Source organism: Gavialis gangeticus, unplaced genomic scaffold (genome assembly GCF_001723915.1).
Source record: "Gavialis gangeticus isolate Ggan-Ray unplaced genomic scaffold, GavGan_comp1, whole genome shotgun sequence".
NCBI lineage: Eukaryota > Metazoa > Chordata > Crocodylia > Gavialidae > Gavialis > Gavialis gangeticus.
This window is the reverse complement of record NW_017729022.1, coordinates 150,254,241-150,276,357: the sequence shown is the minus strand read 5'-3', so window position 1 is coordinate 150,276,357 and position 22,117 is coordinate 150,254,241. Positions and strand designations below refer to the sequence as shown.

The 22,117-nt window shown below is 44.1% G+C and overlaps 1 protein-coding gene across 2 annotated transcripts in view; it reads right to left on the bottom strand.

Annotated features, from left to right (window-relative positions):
• The window catches only part of LOC109296767 (GTP cyclohydrolase 1-like), a 19,936-nt gene extending 4,718 nt beyond the window's left edge, over positions 1–15,218 (bottom strand). Inside the window, exons 1-6 of one of the 2 annotated variants that reach the window (XM_019516322.1) lie at positions 14,934–15,006; positions 13,890–14,051; positions 8,972–9,081; positions 4,459–4,514; positions 3,164–3,195; positions 1,837–1,921 (exon numbers count right to left, since the gene is read on the bottom strand). In XM_019516322.1, coding sequence (XP_019371867.1) covers positions 1,837–1,921; positions 3,164–3,195; positions 4,459–4,514; positions 8,972–9,081; positions 13,890–14,025 — 419 coding nt within the window. In that variant the 5' untranslated portion in view covers positions 14,026–14,051; positions 14,934–15,006. Of the gene's footprint in view, positions 1–1,836; positions 1,922–3,163; positions 3,196–4,458; positions 4,515–8,971; positions 9,082–13,889; positions 14,052–14,933 lie in introns of both variants that reach the window. The other variant, XM_019516321.1, reaches the window with a different exon arrangement.
• Between the last annotated feature and the right edge of the window lie 6,899 nt (positions 15,219–22,117).

Genomic DNA, 22,117 nt, shown 5'->3' with positions numbered 1-22,117 from the left:
TGATGCCAAGATTTGGGGTGAGGTGGGTATGCTAGAAGGGAGGGACCGGATACAGCTGGACCTGGACAGGTTACAGGGGTAGGTGAATGAGAATAGGATGGGATTTAGAACCAACAAGTGCAGAGTGCTGCACTTAGGCAGTAGGAACCAGCAGCATACCTATAGGCTGGGGAACTCCCTTCTCGAAAGCACAGTGGCAGAAAGAGATCTTGGAGTCATTATCGATTCCAGAATGAACATGGGCTGCCAATGTGAGGATGCAGTCAGTAAGGCCAGCTGCACCTTGCCATGCATCCACAGATGCATCACAAGCAGGACCAAGGCGGTGATCCTCCCCCTGTATGCGACACTGGTCAGGCCACAGTTGGAGTACTGCATCCAGTTCTGGGTGCTGCACTTTAGGGGAGACGTGGCCAGCATTGAGAAGGTCCAGAGGAGGGCCACTCGCATGATCAGGGGACAGTAGGACAGACCCTATGAGGAGGGGCTACGGGACCTGAACCTGTTCAGCCTCCACAAGAGAAGGGTGAGAGGGGACCTGGTGGCCGTCTATTAAAGAAAAATAAATAAATAAATAAATTGGGGGGGGGGGGCAGTGGGGAAATGGGAGAGACCCTGTTCACCCAAGCACCTCCCAAAGTAACAAGGAATAATGGCCCTAAGTTGTCTGAGTAGGTTCAGGCTGGACATTAGAAGACACTATTTCACAGTCAGGGTGGCTAGGATCTGAAACCAGCTTCCAAGGGAAGTGGTGCTGGATCCTACCTTGAGGGTCTTTAAGAGGAGGTTTGACAATTACCTGCTGGAGTCATGTGAGCCCAGTATTCTCTCCTCCCCAGGGCAGGGGGTCAGACTTGAAGATCTACTTAGGTTCCTTCTGACCCTACATCTATGAATCTAATCAGAGTGTCCTGCTGGGCCTGGCCACATCCCCCCCTCAGCTCATCACTGTGGAAGGAAAGGGAAGCTAGCACCCTCTGACTTCTAGCCTGAGCCACTGCAGGCATGTGCCTACATTTCTGGGATGTCTGCCCAGTTACAAACTGGTTCAGCCTAGCCAGGTTAGACTAACCTGCAAAGATTGAATCAATTCAGGCTCAGGCTTTTTGAATGTCTGTCCCTAGCAAAAGTCTATCAAGGAGTGTCCTGTGTCTAAAAGTTGAAAAACACTGCACTAGAGGACATATTTGCTTAGTTAAAGTCCAAATATTATTTACTAGAAGTCATTTATATTTATTCTTGGAGTTCAAAAAGATATTTAGATGTTGTGGTATTCAAAATATTCTGCAGGAGCATGTATGAGTGTTTAAATCACTGGAAATTGAAGTGAAAGAGCAAATATTGATAGGAAACCTAAGCTGCACATTTATACCCCCAGTTTGCATGCACTTCTTGTGCCCTACAGAAGAACACAGGCCAGGCCAATAAATGGACTATTGCCAAGCATAACTGATCCGCATGTTTTCAAAGCACATTTCCATGTTTTTTGGGAGCCCAAAAAATGTACATAAACATGTTTGCACACATCATGGGCATGGGCTGGTGAGGGCTTATAGCTGAGAATCATGAATGGAGACGAGCATCTCCATTCCTTCCAGAATTTGGTATATAAACTATACTGAGGGTGGAGCCTCTTGCCAAAATTTTTTACTGGTGCACTTAGGAGGCTGTCCTGAACTGAACCACATCTTCCCAAATCCCATTTCAGTATCTTAATCCTAAAAGTGAACTTTCCTCCAAGCAGGGAGATAGCAGTGAAGTAATGTAGGGGTTGTTACACTTCAACTTTTTAAATGCCAAACATTATAATTATGGTAACAGCAACAAATAACTTACGATGCTTCTACAACTACAGCCACTCCAGCAGGCTTCAGAGCCTGAGTAATTGCCATGGCAATTTGCTTGGTAAGTCTCTCTTGAACTAGGGGAAAAAAGAACATAGGGATTTTACATACACAATTAATTTCCAACACTCCTTATATACTCTGGAAGGAAATGCATTCCTAATGTACTTCAAATACATTCCATCACATTCCGCCTCTTACTAGAGAAAATAAATGATCTCAGCTAGAGTGTTTTATCATCATCTCTTCAGCATAACTTGCAGTTGGTGATAAGTGCTGGATAGACAGCTCTAGAACCCTGAAATCTGGCTTTTAAGTAAACTATTAAAAACTCTCCAGACTGCCAAGCTAACAAGACCTCCCTTACTCCCCGTGAAAACAATCCAAAAATCATTCAGTTGTCCTCTTCCGCTAACTCTCATTGGTAGCCCATGCACTAAACACTATACCTACTTCCTCCAAAAATGGGAATGAATATATTTCCCATGGTATACTCATGAACTTCTCATAATATTGACCCCTCTGTTACTTGGCAAGCACTGAGGCCCTAGACCTAGAGTACCATACTGATGTGAACTACATGCTTTAAAAACTTCCAGTGATGTTAACAAGGGTTTGAGATATAGGGATCAATTTGGAGGGTTCCAATTCGATTCGGAGAGATTAAAGGGTCTCCTGATTTGATTCAGATTCGGAGACCTGGCCACTGAAATCAGGCCAAATCGAATCAGGGACCAAAGCTTCGCACAGCCCTAATATACATCTTGCAGCACAGTAAAGTTAATACTGTTTTCATTTGATGTTTTCTGCTCGTTAATCCTTAATAGCATTAAAAAGAATACCCCACTGGTTGAACTACCAGATCAGGAAAGTACTTAAATCTATGACTAAGCTTAAACAAGTGTGTGATCTTCAGTAACTTCAGCTAGACTGCTCACTTTTTAAAAATTTGGTATGTGCTTAAGTACCTTGTTTCGCCACCCTACTTGTTTAACATTCTGGCCCTATAGATCAAATGAATGGAGGGGGTCAATTCATACTTGCCTAGATAGGACCCCAGGGCTCCACATTCCCATCTGACCCCACATGCCCGAATCACCCAGTCCCATGCACTGGGATTGTGCCCCGTACTGCCTTGCATGCCTGATTTAGAACACAGAACTAGGGCTCCGCAGAAATCCCCACAGATTTATTTGGAGCCTCACAGGCCAGATGACCTGGCACTGGGGGCTGGATATGGTTTGCAGAGCAGGTGCTGAGCACCCCAAACTAAAACATAGTTCAGTAGAACAAAGATATATTTAAAAACTGATACCAACCTTGCAGTCTTCGACTAAAGATTTCAACAATTCTGGAAAGAGAGTTGTAGCAGAAGAATATGAAAAATTTCATTTTTTTCAGAAAATAAACTTTCAGCTTTGCTTTGTAGACTTTTTGGGTATTAACAAGGGTATCATCTCGGCTAGGAGGTTAAAACTACTTTAGTGTAAGTGACTTAACTACATAATATGAAATTAACTTAAATACAGCTGACATCCAAGCCATTTTAGAGTAACTTTCATATAGTATCACAACTGTATTCTTTGTAGAGTTTTCTTTTGTTTAACTCTGAAATGCTGGAACTATTGCATACTCTAAAGTGTACATGACAGTTAAGCACATATTTTACTGTGTACATTAAAAATGGGCTTAGAATCCTTCATAGCTGGTATAGTTAAAAAACCCCACCTTCCTGATGGAACACTGTCAAAACCAAAACCAAACAAAAATAAAAAAGGTAATATTTAAACTGCCATGAGATTTATTTTTAGTGAGTGGACTTTTATCTTTTGTCTGTGCAACATTTATAAAGCAACATCATAGTGCAGAAAAAGGAGATTGTAAATTACAACAGGGTCACTACCAAAAGTTGTCTACTTTTAACACGTGGATTGCTCTTTTAGTACACCAAAGTTACCTAAACTCAGCCCCCTAAAGAGAAAGAGTCACTTTTTTAGTGACAAAGAAATGACTCTATATATAAAAAAAAATAGCCTATATGAAAACTTTATTACCATGCATCAAGGTGCAAGTTATCAGTTAAATCCAGCAGATGAACCAGCATGGCTTCCAGCCAATAGAATATACAGCTTCCCCACAATTTGCTCTTAGTTAAGCAGATCAAACATTCAGCTCTTCATGCAACCCCCCAGCCTCCAAAAAAAACTTGGGCAATAAGATGAGCACTGAATTGTGCCCACAACAAACCTACTTGAGACTAATGTGGTGAGTCTGTTGTAAAGCTAAGAGCCTCTCACTCAGAATGTTCTCCCATCTTTTAGTGATTAATCAAAAGTGGTCTCAGTTCACAGATTGAGAAGTCTGGGTGGGAGAGGCTAGAGGAAGGTCAGCACATCTGTGGTACAAGAGTACTGCAGTCCTAGGCCACAGTGTTGGCTGTGGAGCATTAACCCTGTTTCTGCTGTACAGTGGGAGAAGTAGTGCTATGTCTCTGTCTGAAAACAACTCAGTGCACAGCTCCTTACTAGGCTGTGTCCTCAGGGTAGGACTTGGGTCTTAGACCTTTGTGACAGCATTCAACAAAGTATTAAGTTGTAAACATAAACATACTTACCTTGCAAGTTTGCTTAATCCAACCACTTTCTTTCTTGGTAAGTATCCAATATGTACCTACAAACATGAAGAGCAGAAACCTAAGTATAAAGTGATTAATACACAACCCAATTCCAGAGAGAGCTGAAGAGTTAGGGTTAGATTACAGGTTTATTTGCTAGGTCTAATTGTAAGGAATGTTAGTAGTGTTAAGGTTATCATGAGCTAAAGATCAATAGCATGTTAAGGGTCTCTAGCATGCATTGCTCAGACTGGCCATTTGAGGGCTGGTGAGTAAGGCTGCGTCTGAGCCTGGTGGAAAAAAAAAAAAACAAGGACATGGGCCATGGAAGCTTATGTAAAGTTTAGTTACAGGAAACCCTCGCTATTCGTGGATTTGCAATTTTGAATATTCCCGCCACCACCAGCCTGCGCTGTTTAAGAATGCAGACATAGAACACAGATGTTCATGAATGTATTTGCAGACTTCCACATTCTAGAGATCGCCGTGAATGGCGAGGGTCTCCTGTATTTAGAATAATTTTTATTTAAATAAAAAGCAATAAAAAAAAAAAAAAGAGACTGTAGACTCTCAATTGTCTCAATAAATTGTGAATGGTGAGAGAGGACTGGGCCTTTTGGGGCCCCCTAACTGAGCCCCTAGCATAGCCAGCCCCTTTGGCTTGAGACTAGGAAAGGCTAGAATAGGCTGCAAGTGGGGCTGTCAAGTGGGGCGTGGGGAAGGGATTGGTGTAGGTCTGATGGGGAAGCCGAGGAGCCCATCCACAGTTCCTTCTTGGTGGGGGTGGGGGTTGTTGGTTCTGGCACCCCCAGCCCCTGGTAACCCAGCCCTCTGCAGTTTCCTCCATGGTCTCACCAGCTGCCAACAGAGTTCAGGAGGATGCAAAGTTTGCTCTTAGAGCAGAAGAGTAGGAAAGACTGGGAATGGTGCATCCTGGGAGGCTAGAGGACTCTAAATTGGTAATTTCGTCAGTTGAAATGCTCAGAAGTTCACTTAGAACTAGCTAGTTAACACCATTCAATGATAATCCTCCCCTGAAGTAGTGTAGCTTTAAAATGCCTAAAGAGTACTTGGCACTAATTAACAAACCTGAACCTGCAATCTTCCAAATTTTAAGTACTCTTAACAAGAGCGAATTGCAATGATAATCTCATCCTTATATAAAACTAAGGACCCCAAGGTGCATTTTGCAACTGAGAGATGGAGTGCCACACCTGCACAGAGGTCCCATCAGTGGGGATAAATACAGGCTCAGCCATCTACCTACTCCGTATAAATTACAGGAACACAACTCCAGGAGAATGTCTACATTGCCTCCTGTGTGAGACCCTGCATGCCACCAAAACATAAGCCCTACTTATTATCTCTTCCATACCTGTATGCTCTGACTCTAGATAGTGAGCACAGTGCTAGGCTATGCGCTTGGGATCATGCCGAGCTGTCTACTCTGCATATTTGTGAGTCTAGGGGCATGCAGGAGGGTATAGGTAGTAATGCTGACAAACTAAAAGCCCCAAGCTGAAGATTCTGAGTGTGTGCTTTCCCCTCTGTATGTCAGTAGAAGTTTCAATGATTTTAGCAAGAGCAGGATTGGACCCCTTAATTTGGGCAAAGGTCACCACGAAGACAGACTTGCAGGATCCATATCCTGTCAGTGGAGAACGTAAAAAATGTAGCAGGTAGGTTTAAAAAAAAAAAAAGACGATTTTTTTTTAAAGTATCTGATTTAAAAAAAAAAAATTCAATAGGATTTGTTTTAAATTACATATGCATTTCTTTCCACAGAAGCCTGCTTAAACTAAATTTGAAATTACTACAGCTGTGACCTCACTAAACTTACTATAGTTTATTCAGACCATTTAAATTAAATAAAAATAATATTCAAAGGCTGTATCTACACATTCACTGTCCTGCAAGCTGACTAATTAGTTCTGCAGTAAAACATGACTGTCTACATGAGTGCTGGTATTAGGACACAGTAGATTAATTAACTCCACCATAAGTTAGTACTGTCCTCAACAGTACTCTCTTACAGTGGAGTTATTAACCCCCTGAAAATGCTCACATAAATGGTAACTGGAGCTGGCTATGGCACAGTGTTAAAGTCCAAGGGCTGCCTGCCACCTGCTCCATACTTTAGGACCCTCATGCTCCAGTCAGCCTCTCTGCTGCAATAGTTTAACATAAATCATCAGTGAAAACAAATTAATAAACCTGGTAAATGATATTTCTAACATAATAAAGAGTAAAAATTAAGGGTCTGAATAAAAGTTGTTGCACATAAATGCTTACATGAGTATCCACCTGGCTAGCCACAAGTACCATAATGAACTGAATTGAATTTAGTTGCAAAACAATGTGATTAAATAGTTACCAAGCAATGAGAATTGATCATTCTTTAGGAAAAAATAAATAAGAAGTACAAATGCATAACAGAGCACCCTGTGCTCTGTTACTATCAGGGGCCAGAGCAGCAGCCAGGCAGCCTACAGCTTATGGTGGTAATCAAGCACCCAACTGGGGAACAGGGCCCAGCTGGAGTATAGGAGGGCTGGGTTCCTGAACTGCAGGGCAGCAGTCTGCTGCTACCAGCAGAGGAGACAACATCCAGCTGAGCTGTTGCCTGGATCATCTTGGAGGTAAGAGCTGGGACTATGGGGAAGGAGGAGGCCCCATGGTCCTAGGCATGACCAGAAACTGCACCCTGCTAGGAAAGGGTGGCCTGGTAGAGCTACCTGTGGCTGGGTAGCTCCCCAGAAATACCAGGCCAGTTACCTCCCCAGTGAAAGGTGGGTTTGATCAGGAACATCAAGATGTGGCAGGAGAGACAGGAGAGTGGCTAGCTCAGATACAAGTGGGTGGGCCTATAGCGAGATGATTGGCCCCAGGATGCCCACTTATAACTTTATTTTGCATTTTGTAACAATAGATTGCAGAACTCTCTCTTTACTGATTTTAATCACAATTAAAGTGAGCAATATAAATCACTTGGTTTTTTGTGTTTTTTTTTTTTTTTTTAAATCAAATCCACCTGGCCATGTAGATTACATTTATATGTGTAACAAGTAGGATTTTAGTAAATCCTTACTAAAGTTCTACTTGTTCTGCATATGGATGCAATAAATATCCATAATGCTGCACACTCCACCTAGTATGGGTTTCCAGGATAAGCATCTGAGGCATAGGAAGAGACAGTAACAAGTAGGGAAAAAAGCATTTGAAAGAGTGATGCTGAAGGAGAGAGAAAAGCTTGTACAAGAGGAAAAAAAACAATGTAGGGAGCGGAAGAGAGCTACAAGGAAGAGGGACTATTCAGATCTTCATCCATACAGTAAGAGTTGCGTTTGTGCAACAAATTGAGATCCAGCCAATGAACGTAATGGATTTTTTAAAAGTTTGGGTTTTGCTTGACATTTGTCAAGCTTGATTTCTGAGGATATTTTCCCTGAGGTCTCTTCTACACCCTTTATGCAAGCAAGCCTTCTACTACAGTCACTCTAGTGCCAGATTTAGGCATAAGCTAAAAAAGCTGCAGCTTAGGGCCTCATATTATGAGAGGCCTCTACACCAACCCCTGGGCCATGAAGGGCTGGCTGCCAGACTGGAAGTACCATGGACTGGTAAACCGCAGTCCCACAGAACTGGGAGGAGAGGCTGCAACTCCTCCCACAGGGCCCACAGCAGCCATGGTTGAGGTTTGGGCCCACCTACTCTGCCTGGGGGATGGAGGCATCTTTACTTGTGTTCCGGCCAGAAATTCAAGCCATGGGGCTCTGCAGTTTGCTGGGCTGCAGCTGCTTCCCATCTGAAGTTTGCTGGGCCACAGCATAGAACATTTGGGAACCCCTAGCTCAGGGCCCCACCCTATCATAATCCAGCCCTGAGTCCCACTAACTTCAACGGAGATTTTTCTGTTTAAGGAGTACAAGAGAAAGTGTCCCCAAATGCCACCCCAATTCCCTTACTTTGCCTGAACTGCTGCTCTTTTCTGGCCATCTGTGCATGCACTCCAGGGAGGTGGGGGTGCATTTTAATTTAGAGTGGTTCCCAAGAGCCACTCTGAGTGCCCACAGCATCTTATGTATTCAGCGTCCCACATTTCAAAATGCGGATGGGGGTTCTTTAACTACAGCTTGTTCAATTAGATCAAGTCTGCTCTGATGTGTTCTAATGAGAGTGCCTCAGAGCACATGTAAAGAAGTGCCCTCTGCTCCCTGCCCATCATTTGCGCTGCTTTCTACGCCTTGCCCTATTTGCTATGTGCAACACATAGGGGCTGCCCTCTGTAATAGTCAACTTGTTTTTAAAAGCAAACCAAACATATTCATATGAGAGAGAGAGAATACAGGTGCATATCTAGTCTGCCTTCTGACTAAATCATATAGTACCACACTAGGCATGAACTCATTCTAGTTTAGAATAAAAACTGTTTAGTTTCCTTTTGTTTAGCACAACACACAAAAAAACAACAACCTCTAAATTACAAATATTTTACTGGAAACTGAATATCTACCTTGCCAAAGAAAGGTACCAAGTGGTGCTCACAAAGGGAAAACATATCAATATCCTTAACGATCACCATTTCGTCATGATCTTCATCAAAGATTGCACCATTGAGTATATCTGAAAGTACAAGATGAGCAGTTAATGAATGAAAAACTTTAACACAGGATTCTGCATGTATACAGCAACAAATGAGTACTTCTATAACCACTGAGCAACATCTGATGCATGACAAACAAACAAAATCCAAACCCTTTAAAAATAGTTTCCATCCAAGCATGTTCTTAACAGAGAATCAAGACAAGGTGAAATTCTAAATTTGAGCCTATTCCTCTCTTCATCTACAGCCATCTGGGAAAGTTCAAATCCTGATCTGGATCAAACCAACAAGATCAACGAGTGGCCTTTTATTTGTGAGGGTGGACACATTCCAGGCACTCGCTTAGCAAAGCAGAAGAGGCACTGATTTTAGAATGCAAGATTTAGGTAGCTTTGCAGCCTCAAAGTACTATACATATTGGAGTTCAGATCTGGCATCCAAGCTGAAATGGTAACATTTGCCATGAGATCTATTATTGTGATATCTCTCTTTTTCCCTTTCCTCGCTTGTAGCTTTGGCCTCACACCTACTATGCCTATATTTTGTTTTGTCAGTATATACAGGTATCCTTCACAGCTCCTATTCTTTTTTAGGCTGGTAACACTATTTTGCTGCCTCTTTGAAGGGGAGTTCAGGTTCAGGCCACCACCTTCACCTTTGTGAAAGTGGAAGGTGATGGAAGTCTGCCTTGCACACGCATGCATGGCCACAATCTACTCTAGGCCATACTAGGACTCCATGTGCTAGAAATCATGTACGCTACACTAGGGAAATGCTTAAGGGCTATTTTGCCTGGTGTGCATTTAGAAAAACGTGTGGGAATTGTCAGGTCCTGGAGAATAAAATAGGCCTAACCAGGAAGACCCCAAAAGAAGCAATACAGGCAAAAATCCACCCCCATCCTGTGAAGAATGGAAGAGATGGGTGGAGGTCTACTTCCATGAAACAGCAGTACTGAGTAGGAGGAAGTCAAGCGGTGATGGATCCTACATTCTCTTCTCAGCTCCCATTAAATAGAAATTGGCTTCTTTCAGAGTCTGGATCACAAAATGCTAGGGATTCTAATTCTGGCATTGTGAACCCGGAAAGAGGTAATTAGTTGTGTTTAGTCTGAAGTCAGTCAGAAGGCAGGGTAGATATGCACCTTTTATAAACTAAGTAAATAAGAGGTAGATATAGAGCACAAGATTTAGTGAACCTAAACACCATGAGCATTAATATGGTATTAGTCAGCTTTGGAGTTCTGGTTTGCAGCCATCTTTACTTACGACAGTAATAGAGCACAGTTGTAAGTTGAGCTGGGTTACTCTTTATTTTTATATAGCTAGGAGCTAGTTTCAAATTACTACTCTCTCCCTTTTTGCTGTAAAACATGAATTCTTCACAGAACTGGAAGCTGAAAAGGCCTAAGTAATAGGGCGCAAACACTTCTCATACATGTCCATGGCTGAGCTCAAGTCTTCCAAACAGAATTTGGAATAGTTCCGCATTTGGCATACGTTCACTGTACTGCTACAGAGCACTGTACTGCTACAGACTGTAGAGAGCCTTGGCCTAGCCAACACAGCCATTCACCCAGGCGTGCCACCCTACAGGTAACCACTCACACATGGCAAGGCTGGCCTGAAGCCTCCAACAGGGCCTAACCCCCCACCTCCCCCCTGTAGTGGGCTGTCAGGATCAGCTGATCATCCACTTCCCCTGTATAAGCTTCTGCACAACAGGGGTCAACCTGATCCTGCCACCAAATTTCCAAGCCCTGTGGCCAGATGACATGGTCCCATGCACTTGATCGACTCTGTGCTGGATTGGGCCCGTGGTCTGACCCATGTACTGGATCCAGTCCACAGACTGACCCCACACTATTCATTCAGCCTCTAGCCTGGAAAGGTTGGGCACCACTTATCTATACTATTTAATTGCTGTGACCCAAGATTCGCTGTACGTTAGAGAAACCCTTTAAGTCCATTTATAGCAATTATACTTTCACTTTAAATAGGGTGAAAATGAAGCTAGGACCTAGCCTAACTCCATCATGACTTGGTTATACTCCAGACACCTTAATATAGTATGTAACACTGAAATGTATTTTGATAAATAGGTCAGATCCATTTTCACAAAGCTTATTCTAGCAAGATACATTATATCCACAAAATTTAGAGTTGATAAAGAAGGCATGGTGATTATCATGTACCCATTCAACCTCAGGTGCAGAATACATTTCCTGCCATCACAAGCAAAGATCAAATCAGTTGAATTTGTCCAGGTGACATGAATCCAGAGACATTATCAAGATAGGAGTTCTGTAATATATATGTAAAAGCTACGTAAAAGTATCTACATCTCCCCTGTGAGAGTCAAATCACTAGGTGAAGTCACTCAAAACACGACATAGAACTCCGAAGATCTTGTTATACTTAAATGCCTATAAAGAATCATTAGCTTACTTAAAAATAGTTTATATGAAACTGCTTTGCCAGATTATTCAGTGCCATTTTATGATAAAACATTCTTGTAGGTAACCTATTCTTGATTCAAGTTGGCTTTGCATATACAGTCATCTACATATTGCCAAGCCCTGGAAACAGACATACCCTTCTGTTGTAGCATACCCTTCTGAGGTACCCATAATTCATTTATGATCTATACCAGATGAAGCAAGAGGACAAAAGATTAGATGTATAGAGATAGCAAATTAGATTCACAGAAAATTCATAAATATTCCATCACAAAAAAGTGTTTTGTCCCTACAGTTTAACAATTGCAAAATACTGGTTCAGGCAATAGCACAGTTAACCAACCCCAAATGTGTGGTACAGAACCAACCCAGGGGCCAAAGTAATCCCCTCTGTAAACTGTCAGAGCAGCAGAATCAACAGGACAGCAGATTGAGGACTAATACCATTCCTGTTCTTTTCTATCTAACAGCAGTGCAGTGAGATGATAGGAGACTATATATAGGTGCACTGAGGAAGATCAGAACCAGCACAAAGAAGTCGGGTATCTGCTCTTCATGGCTGGTAAAAGTAAATGTAGAACAAATGAAACACTCCTGGCCATGGCAGATCTAGGGTTTTGAAAGGGGGGGGGGTGCAAATGGCATGGTGCGTCAAATATAACACACATTTTTCTCTAGGTAAAAAGAAACTAGAAGTTTTACTAGTATGCAAGAGGCCCAAAGGAAAAACAAATACAGTTTTATTGGAATGTGCATGAAGTTGCTATAGCATATATTATGTATAAAAACACAACACATTAGACAAAAATAATGAAAAGGTGATGTTTCTTTTGTCCTGTTGTCTTTAGAATTAAATACACTTCTCTTTCAGATTCATAAAACCAAATCTGGCCTTCTTGAGCATTTTGGCAGTGCATCCAATGCTTCACTGAAAGAGATTACCACACCTGAGTTAACAATTCCACACCTGAGTTGATGTTTTTAGCTAGAGTTAAAGTCTGCAGGGCTGTGAAATAGGACCTACATTAAGAAAAACAGCTAATAGAAAAATTGCAAAAGAAAGAATGGCTTGATTAGTGGGACATCAAGACCATAAAAAAAAAAGAGAGAGAGAAAGACCTGTGGCATGAGGAGAATGGATCAGATAGGTTACAATGAGCCAGGAAGACAGGTGTCTCCCTCACTGCTGCCTGAATAAAAATGCTGCCACTTCCAGGCAGTTGGTTTTAAACTTTGTGTGGACCAGGAGTCAAGAGAGTATGCAAATGCACCTCCTTTGGATCCCCTCCCCACAATTCCTGGCTGATGTTACCAAGGTATCTGGGAAAGGGCAACCTGCTATAGAGACCCTGAAGCAGCTGACAACTTGACAAACTGTATTATGACTGACTGAATACAAACCTTGCGTAAATCATTGACTTTTTGCTCTGAGCAATTTTTAGTTTCCTGGGCAAGCATATTTATATTACAAAAAAAAGTGTAAAATTGGAGCCACATGTTTTAGAAGAATATGGAAGCAAGTGTGAAGACAGTGCACTTCTATTACAGGCAAAAGCACTGGGTGGATGGGATCATGCATCTCTTTGCCTTGTGCAGGTCTGAGTTCACCAATGCGGCTGACCAAATAATCCAGCAATAGTGAAAAAGCTATGGATTTTCAGTGATACTTAAAAAGGAACAACTGGTAGGGTAACGGGAGTGCTGATCACAGCAAAGTGTCTTTAAAAAGAAAAAAAGGAGAGGACAATGCTCATTCTCTAAACATTTAGGACCTTCTTGGTATAAAAAGTTATTTCTGAGGGAAAGGGTCCTCAATAAACAAAATTCTTTATCAAAACCTGTACCTTAAAAGCTACAATTGTTATCTGTGAAACCTGACACCATTTGATGGTACTCACTTGTCAGAGAGAAATCCAAATATGGAAGATCAGAAAGATGAATTTGTCAGCTCCCATCACAGCTATTAAGATACAGCGTAAGAGCCATGCAGAAAAGAGAAACAGGAAGGTAGAAGGAGGGAAAGATGAAATGAAATAAATGTCAAGAGTTGAAAGAAATATTTAAGTACCTCAGAATAAAACTAAACAATGTAATATTGGATCTAAAACCTTCCAACAAACACAGAAGCGCCTGGAACAGCAACAATCAAACTTAGTTTTATTTTAGGAATAAACTAGGTTCACACATCTTGGGTCTGCCAGTTCTCCTGTTGCCTCCAAGTTATTTTACATGTGTGACTAGTACTGGTAATAAATACATCCACCTGCACAAGTGTTCGCACACTCTCTACTTTGTTTTACAAAAGCCTGGTGACAGCGACTGCTCCCACTCAAAACGTAGTTACTATGCAAGTAGAAACGATATACGCACAATTGCCCAGCCTCCTGTCACTCGTCCTCCTCCCTCGTTCTTCTGTTGCCTGTGACTTCACAATTTGCATGGTGGTGGTGCAGAGGAGTCCCGGTCCTGGCGCAGGACACGGCTGTGCTAGGGGCTGTGCACACATGGAACATGAGGACGAGCCTTAACTGACTGGCACATCAAAAAAAAGTCAGTCCTCTGGTCTCATCCATCTGATCATTCCCTTATTAACCAGGGATCCTGGTTCTCTCAGATCAAAAATTGGGGATATTTTTTTTTTAGATTTAAAAAAGTACCCCCAAATCCACATTTTTCCATAATTAAAATAAAACACTACTAATATATAGATATATCTAAAGTGGTGTTTCATTTTAATCATGGAAAAATGTGAATTTGAGTAGGGCTGTTGGAGGAGGGCAAATCAGGGCAGCCACCCTGCGCTTTCGGGGGCCCTGTGGAGCCGGGCAGAGCGGCCACAGCAACTCCGTGGTGCCACCAGCTTCATGTTCGGCTTCTCAGCACCCCACCCACCTCATCCCCCGCTGACTTCCTCGCATCCAGGGACAGGGCCCTGCACAGGCTGATTTGTCCTGGGTCCCACACCCTGCTCTGGTTGCCTCTGGTTACTTCTTTTAATCTGAAAATTGGAGTTATTTAAAAAACGTCAGAGAAAACCAGGTTCCCTGCTTATAACTAACAAGGGAAATATAGTTTCCCATCTATGTTCTGCCCTGTGCCTGCGACACCTTTCAGGAGCTGGGAAAAACCCTAGAACATGTGAGCCGGAAGGGACCTCAGGAGGGCATCTCCTCCATCCCCCTGCTCAAAGCAGGACCAGGCCCACCTAGCTCATTCCAGCTAAAGCTCTGTCCAGCTGAATAATGGGAGGGGAAACTGGACAGCTTCAGAAGTGCTTCTTTCCGAAATGCAGGTGCCGCGGGGCTCCCCATCTGCAGGGGGGTGGGGGGATCTGCTGGGCTCACGCAGTTGGATGCCAAAGGGAGCATTCTCAGGGCAGAGGAAAGGGCACCCCCTTAACTGCGGGCCACTCACCCTCGGTGCTCTCCTGGTAGCCTTTAGTGAAGAACTCCATGGCCATGGCCGCCCTGCGAGGCGTAAGCAGGAGCCCCTGCCGGCCGGGGTCCTCCCCCAGCGCCCTCAGCACCACTTTGTAGGCGTCCTCCAGCTCTGGGGAGGCGTCCCCCTCGGGGCCCCGCTTGTCCGCGGGCAGCTGCCGCATCGCCCGCCGCCCCTCACAGCCCGGCGGCTCCTGGGTGCCCGGCGGGAGCGGCATGCTGCTGCCAGCCTGCGCGCGCCCGCCCGCCTTTATGCGCCCGGGCGGGGCGGGGCATCACAGAGCCCCATTGTGCGCGCAGGATGCTCCCGTTCGACACGGCGCCCCCGCCGGGGTCCCCTGCCCGGGAACAAGGCCCCTCAGCGGGGCGGCCAGGGGCTCCCTCAGCACATGAGGCTTGAGGAGGAGACACACGCTGACGCCTGCGGAGCAGGGGGGTGCCCAGCCCTTCAATAGAGGCATTATTCACTCCCGCAGCTCCCAGCCCTGCTGGGTCTTGAGGCAGGAAGCTGAACCCGGCAGCACATTTTTTTAATATATATTTTTTAAAAATCTTTCTCCAAGCCAAATCCGTATCCAGCTCAGGTGGGCACGGCCCCAACAGTCAACTGAGCTCTTTCAAGTTAGGGTTGCCGACCCTGAATCTCTTCCAGGAGGTTTCCGGAGCGCCGATGTGCCCGCGACACATGATGCGAATGTGCCTGTGTGCTTGCGTATGCTGGGTACTGATCACAGAGTGTAGGCTTCGCATCAAGACAGCAAACGCACATTGCTGTTACAATCCAGGAAACCCACTGGACTACTGTATAAATCAGACTCAACGTTTCCTATTTATCATAATGGATGCCCTATCATTTCTCTCTTGGGTGCCTCTCAGCAGTCTCCTGGAGGTGTATGTCTAATTCTTGGAGACTCCAGGGCAATCCTGGAGGTTAGCAACCCTAGCTCAAGTCTGCGTGGCTGTGCCACCAGGTGAGTACAGGTTTCCCTTGCCAACGGCAGGGGTTAGGTTCCTGAAAGTTCCCATGATTGCCAAAACCGTGGTTGGCTTATGGGTGGTCATGCATCATACCGTGGTAGCCAAAATGGTACATAGAATATTAAGCGTGGATACTCAAAACTGTGATTGGCAAAACCATGGTTGGCAAGGGAAACCTGTACCCTCCTTCCCACACCCATCCAAAGCCAGGCAGGCATCTTACCTGCAAGCCTCAGGCCTGGAGGCCTTGGGGATCAGGTGCCTGCTGCCTCACTTGAACTGAAGCCAGCAGCAGATTGTTTCAAGCACTGCAGGCACATCTACATATTCATTAATGTGCCTTAGTTACTGCACATTTAGTTTAGTACTTCTTCAATGAAGTACTAACTAAATACACAGTAACTAAGTGAGTTACTGCACAGTAGTGTGGGCGCACAGTTATTTTGTGGTGCTTACTGTGCATGATTTTCAACTGCTACCCTACTGCGCAGTGTTTTATTAGGCTACTGTGCGGTAAGTGTCTCGTGTAGATGCACCCTGCTTCTCAGCCAGCTCTTGGGCTGCCTTGAGATCCTTTCAAGAGTGCTCTGCAAGAATAGCAGGATCTCTTCCAGGGATCGCTTGAGCTTACATTGGTAGCATTTCACAGAAGCAAGGGAGGAGCTGCTGCCACCCCTGCCTGAGCTGCTTAGAAAGGTGCAGGGTGAGCTGGGGGCTCTTGTCTCTTATGGGGGGGCTCTTGTTTCCCATGGGGGGGCTTTCAGGGGGCTCTCATCTCTTATGGGGCGGGGGCTTAGCCCCCCTGAGCCTCCCCGTATTTCGAACCCTGAGGTTAGGTCTTGTGTCAATAGTAACCGTAGTTTTAGGAAGAATTTAGATTATGGATTTATACAGGATGGTTTAGCTAAGGGTGGTCCTGCCTGAAGCAGGGCGTTGGACTAGACCAGGTGTTCCCAAACTATAGTACATGTACCCCTGGGGGAATGCAAGACATCTCTGGGGAGTGCGTGGGAGAAATTGTGTAATGGCAGATTTAATTTTCATTATAATAATTGCCATTTAAGGGGTTAAAATATAAACTGTACACTGGTAGGAAACAGTTGTAGTTTCAAACCATATCCCCCCATCTCCCCTTCTCTGCCATGTGCCCTGGTGTTAGACATGTTGAGTTGGTTCCTGTCTCACCAGGTGCCAACCAAACCAATAGGTTGCTGGTTTCACTAATCATTTTAGTCATTGCTTTGAAACTGTCAGCAGTGAACTTAGTGTAAGACAGTGAAGTGAGGACACAAAATGCTGTAACAGCAAATTTGCTCAGTGAATAAATTAAAGAAGTGGATGTGACACACGCTGATCCTGGATTCTGTCAGATGAAACTTTTAGACATACTCCCTGGGTGTATTCACACCTTTAGGGGTGCCTTTCAGCCAGATACTCCTCTCTGCTACACAGGTCACCTCCCTGACCTATTGTACCTCAGCTTTATCCACTTCACCTAGGTCTTGCCAGCTGTTATCAAAGGGGATCTTGCCAGCTAAAAGAATCACACCCTTATCTGCTCATATGCTCAAAAATGATAGATTTCCCACTTCCTTGGAAGAGGCCCTTCTGTTTCCTCAAATGCTCTGACATCACACTTACCACTGGCAATAATAAGTTATAAAAGAAAACAAAGGACTGATTATTAAAACAAGGGCAAATGTACGAAATCCATCACCTGATGTTGAGGCACAGACAGAAATATAAACAAATAAACAAAGGAAAATATCAGAGAAATTATTTTACCTTATCCCTGTATCTTAGCCCTAGGCTCTAAAAATGCAGTTTCCACCTCTCAGCTCAATAGGCTAGAAAGCAGCTGCTGCCCGTGATCTTCCTGTCAGGGTTTCCTGCAACTTCTCCAGAACACTCAGCCTGCAAGTTGAGGAACTGAAGCACCTTATGTCCAGGAAGCTTTAGATAAGCGCTTACTCCTATGGCAAGGCTTAAGTATGATTTCTTATGGGACTATTTACAGACATTATCCATTGGATGCTCAGGGAGCCCATAAAATGCAATAGAACTTGCCTTCCAAGGGTGTGCCTGCTTATCAGACCAGTAGTCTCTTCTGATCTAATTATGACTATGGAAATATTTACATCCTTTCAGATATATCCTAAGGGTGCCATCTCTCATTCAATTTCCCCACTGTGAGAAAAACCCTTTGTGAATAGCCTGTTTCTAAGTGTTATTCTTGCCACAGGCCTCTCCTTCTAAAATGTAAATTCACTATTGCCTGGTTTATGTGCCTTAGACCACATCTGCAATTTGACTAGCTACTACACATACCCATGTCAGAGGCTAATTCTCAGCAGATGCTAACAGACGTTAACCGCGCCCCCCCAAAAAACAAACAAACAACCCCCCCCTAAAAAATACCCTACACTTTACAGGAAGAAGCAGCATATTAGTTTGATCCTGCTCCACAGCATCTGCATAGATTGGGTGCCTCAGTGGGCCTTTTGATACTTTTATCTAATAGCTAATTAAATCAGCTATTAGATAAAAATGCCAAAAATCCCTAATAAAGCGCCCAATAGATACAGACATTGGGCAGCTGGGTCCAACTAATACGATGTCTCTCCTGGGCATGTGCTCAGCTCAGCATGGGAGCGCACTGAGTTTAAAGTAAAGTACCATTTTGGTTTTGTTGTAATGTCTGTAAGCAGCCAGTGATTATATCTGTCAGCCATTTAGGCTTTGACCCTCTCCTGGGTGCAAATCCCAATGTTCAAAGGTAACACCTAAAAATCAGGTTATGCAATCCTGGCCTTACTATAACATCTAAAATCCATTTCTATCAAATACCATAATACATATGAACATAAGGCTGATAAAGTTTAATATAGCTTGATGCCTCTACCTATCTGTACAGCCATCACCATATCAGTAAAACAAATCCAAAAAACGTGTATGATATTCCATGAACCACTCAAAACAGGCTTGGGTCCAGAGGGAGTGCAATAGCAAAGATGGACACTTCCTTTTAGACTGGATGGCACCATGGGATCCTCTGGGAACTTTTTCAGAATCTTGAGACCAGGCAAAAATCCCCCTCAATTGTTAGAGGCACCTCCCACCCTTCCCCTTCCCCTACATGCTGCTGCTGTCCTAGGGGTAGCTGAAGCTTCAGAGCTTAACTGCCACTTTAGTCACTCAAGTCCAACATGTAAACTGTTATGTGACCACTGATTATTAAGGGCAGGACTTTGTAACAATAGGAAATTGCTCATTACAGCTGGGCTGCACTGGGCTGGGCTCAGCTGGGACAGTGACAGCCGCAGCAGGAATGTGGAGGGGATCACAGCTCTGCCCCAGCTCTGCCCCAGCTATACCTGTGCAAGATCCCAGCCCCAGCCCCTTAGCAGCTCCCTGCCCAGCCATGCACCCTGCCAGTGCTGCTGGGGCTGGCTTGTATCCATAGAAACCTTGGCTTTGTGCTGTCCAGCACCACCACTACTGGGATCTCCATGGAAACTGGCTACAACAGTGCAGGCAGGGGCTGGTAGGAAATGGAATCTGTCATGGGCCCAATCTGGCCCACAGGCTAGAATTTGCTCGTTCCTGTTCTATCTGTTATATACAGCTGACAATGCTTGTTAGCTAATGAAGTCAATGGATGGCAAGCTTTAGAAACTCATATCTAATATGTTACTGTTATTTCTGACCTGCATAACTTGATGGCATATGCAGAGCCGTTAGTGACAAAACAAATCAAATGTAACAAGTGTGCCATCTGCTACTTATATGATCAGGAGCAATGGGATCACAATATTCTGATGTTTGCATGTCTGCAAGTGAAGTCAGTCAAATAAGTAGGGAATGGGAAAATCATTGGCAAAGATCCTTTGTAATCCCATACACGATACACTGTTTTGGTGAGAAAATACTTAAGTCTCTTACTGTTCAGAAAATACCAAAAATATAAAAAATAAAGCACCCATTTCAGCAAGCACTCCATTTCAGGAGGCACTACTTCACAGTCAGGGCAGCTAGGATCTGGAACCAACTTCCAAGGGAAGAGGTGCTCGATCCTAATTCGGGGGTCTTCAAAAGGAGGCTAGATAATCACCTGGCTGGTGTCATTTGACCCCAGCATTCATTCCTGCCCATGGCAGGGGGTTGGATTCAATGATCTGCTCAGGTCCCTTCCAACCCTATCAACTATCACCCTATCAACCATCAAGCACATGGAATTAGTTTTCATGTATGAATAGCACAGGACTACAAAACTATGCAAATGTTGGTATCAGGGGCTTGATTAGTTGCAATTTCAGGGGTTTTTAGACCATGAGAGATTGAGTGCAGTCATTTTAATGAAGCATTGGATCATGTGCTACCTTTCAAAAGGACCATTGCTAATCAACCTATTTACAGCTATGCAGCCTGGGAATTTCATGTGACTGTTCACATATGTATAGTCTCTCACATATATAAACATGCCTAAACTGTATTACGTCATTTCTAGTACACTCAGTTCCACTCTTAGGTTTTCAGATTCTAAATTGTTAGATGTAATACAGGGATAAGGCCAAACCCAAGAAAACGTTGTTGAAATTAAAAGTTACATTTAATTCAGATTTAAATTCCATAGAATCATATAATCATAGAAAAGTAGGGCTGGAAGGGACCTCCAGAGGTAATCTAATCCAACCTGGATCATCCCTATCTAAACAACCCTATACAAATACATTGTCTAACCAACTAGCAAAGACATAGTTCTAGTAGCAAGTTGTTGTTTTTTTAAATAAACAAAATGTAATTTTATGGCTAGTTCACTTGACAGAGTTCCTTAGTACATAAAAATCAGCTTTGGTTAAGTAAACGGCACCACCTTCCCACCCAAATGGAGCAAATAATAATTCGATCAATAACATATTTAGTGAACTTAGCCTTCTCATCTGAATGAATGTCTTCGTTTCATTTACCTTTAAGGAGTAAAACTTAGGTTTAAGTGGCTTAATGTGTAGATTCACAGATTCATAGACTGTTAGGTGTTGGAAGGGACCTTGTAGATCATAGGGTCCAGTCCCTCTGCACTAGGCAGAAAAAGACAACTGGGATCAAGTGACCCCAGCGAAGTGACTGTCCAGTCTCCTTTTGAAGATTTCCAGGGTTGGTGACTGCACCACCACAGGAGGGAGTTTTTCCACAGTCTGGACACCCTGACTGTGAAGGAGGTTTTCCTGGAATTGAGCCTGAAGCAGTCTTCCAGGAGTTTCTATCCATTGCTCCTCGTCTTCCCCGGGGGTGCCCTGGTGAACAGCTGTTCACTGAGTTAATCTTGTGGCTACGCCAGACAAGAAAGCTGATATTTTTAACAGTTTCTTTGCCTCTGTTTTCTTGAACAGGGACTGGGATATCCCACCTACCAGAGGTAGGGACAATCTTGGGGACAGCTCTGTCTGGCCTTCAGTCAGTGCAGATGTAGTTGGGGATCTTCTGGAAGGGCTAGACATTTTTAAATGTGCAGGTCCAGATGCCCTCTACCCAAGGGTGTTGAGGGAGCTGGCAGGGGTCATCGTGGAGTCCTTGGCCCAGCATTCATGGTCATCTGGCCAGGTGCCGGGGGATTGGAAACTGGCTAATGTGGTCCCAATTTTCAAGAAGGGGAGGAAGGAGGACCCAAGTAAATATAGGCTGGTAAGCCTCACCTTGGTGCTCAGGAAGATCTTGGAGAGAAGCATCAAGGAGCACATCTGTGGGGTGCCAGCAGGGGAGATCATGCTCAGGGGCAATCAGCATGGGTTCATCAAAGGCAGGTCCTGCCTGACCAACCTGATTGCCTTTTATGACCAAGTAACTAAATCCTTGGATGATGGTGTCTCTGTGGACGTAGTCTTTCTAGACTTTATGAAGGCCTTTGATACTGTCTCTCACCCCATCCTCATCAATAAATTAAGCAACTGTGGCATTGATGCCTGCACAGTTGGATGAGTAAAAAATTGGCTGATGGGGCAGACCCAGAGTGTAGTGGTGGACAGGTTGTACTCAAACTGCCGAGATGTGAGTAGTAGGGTACCCCAGGGCTCGGTCCTCGGGCCCGCGCTGTTTAACATCTTCATCAGGGACTTGGATGAGGGGATGGAAAGCACGCTGTCCAAGTTTGCTGATGACACGAAGATGTGGGGTGAGTTGGACACA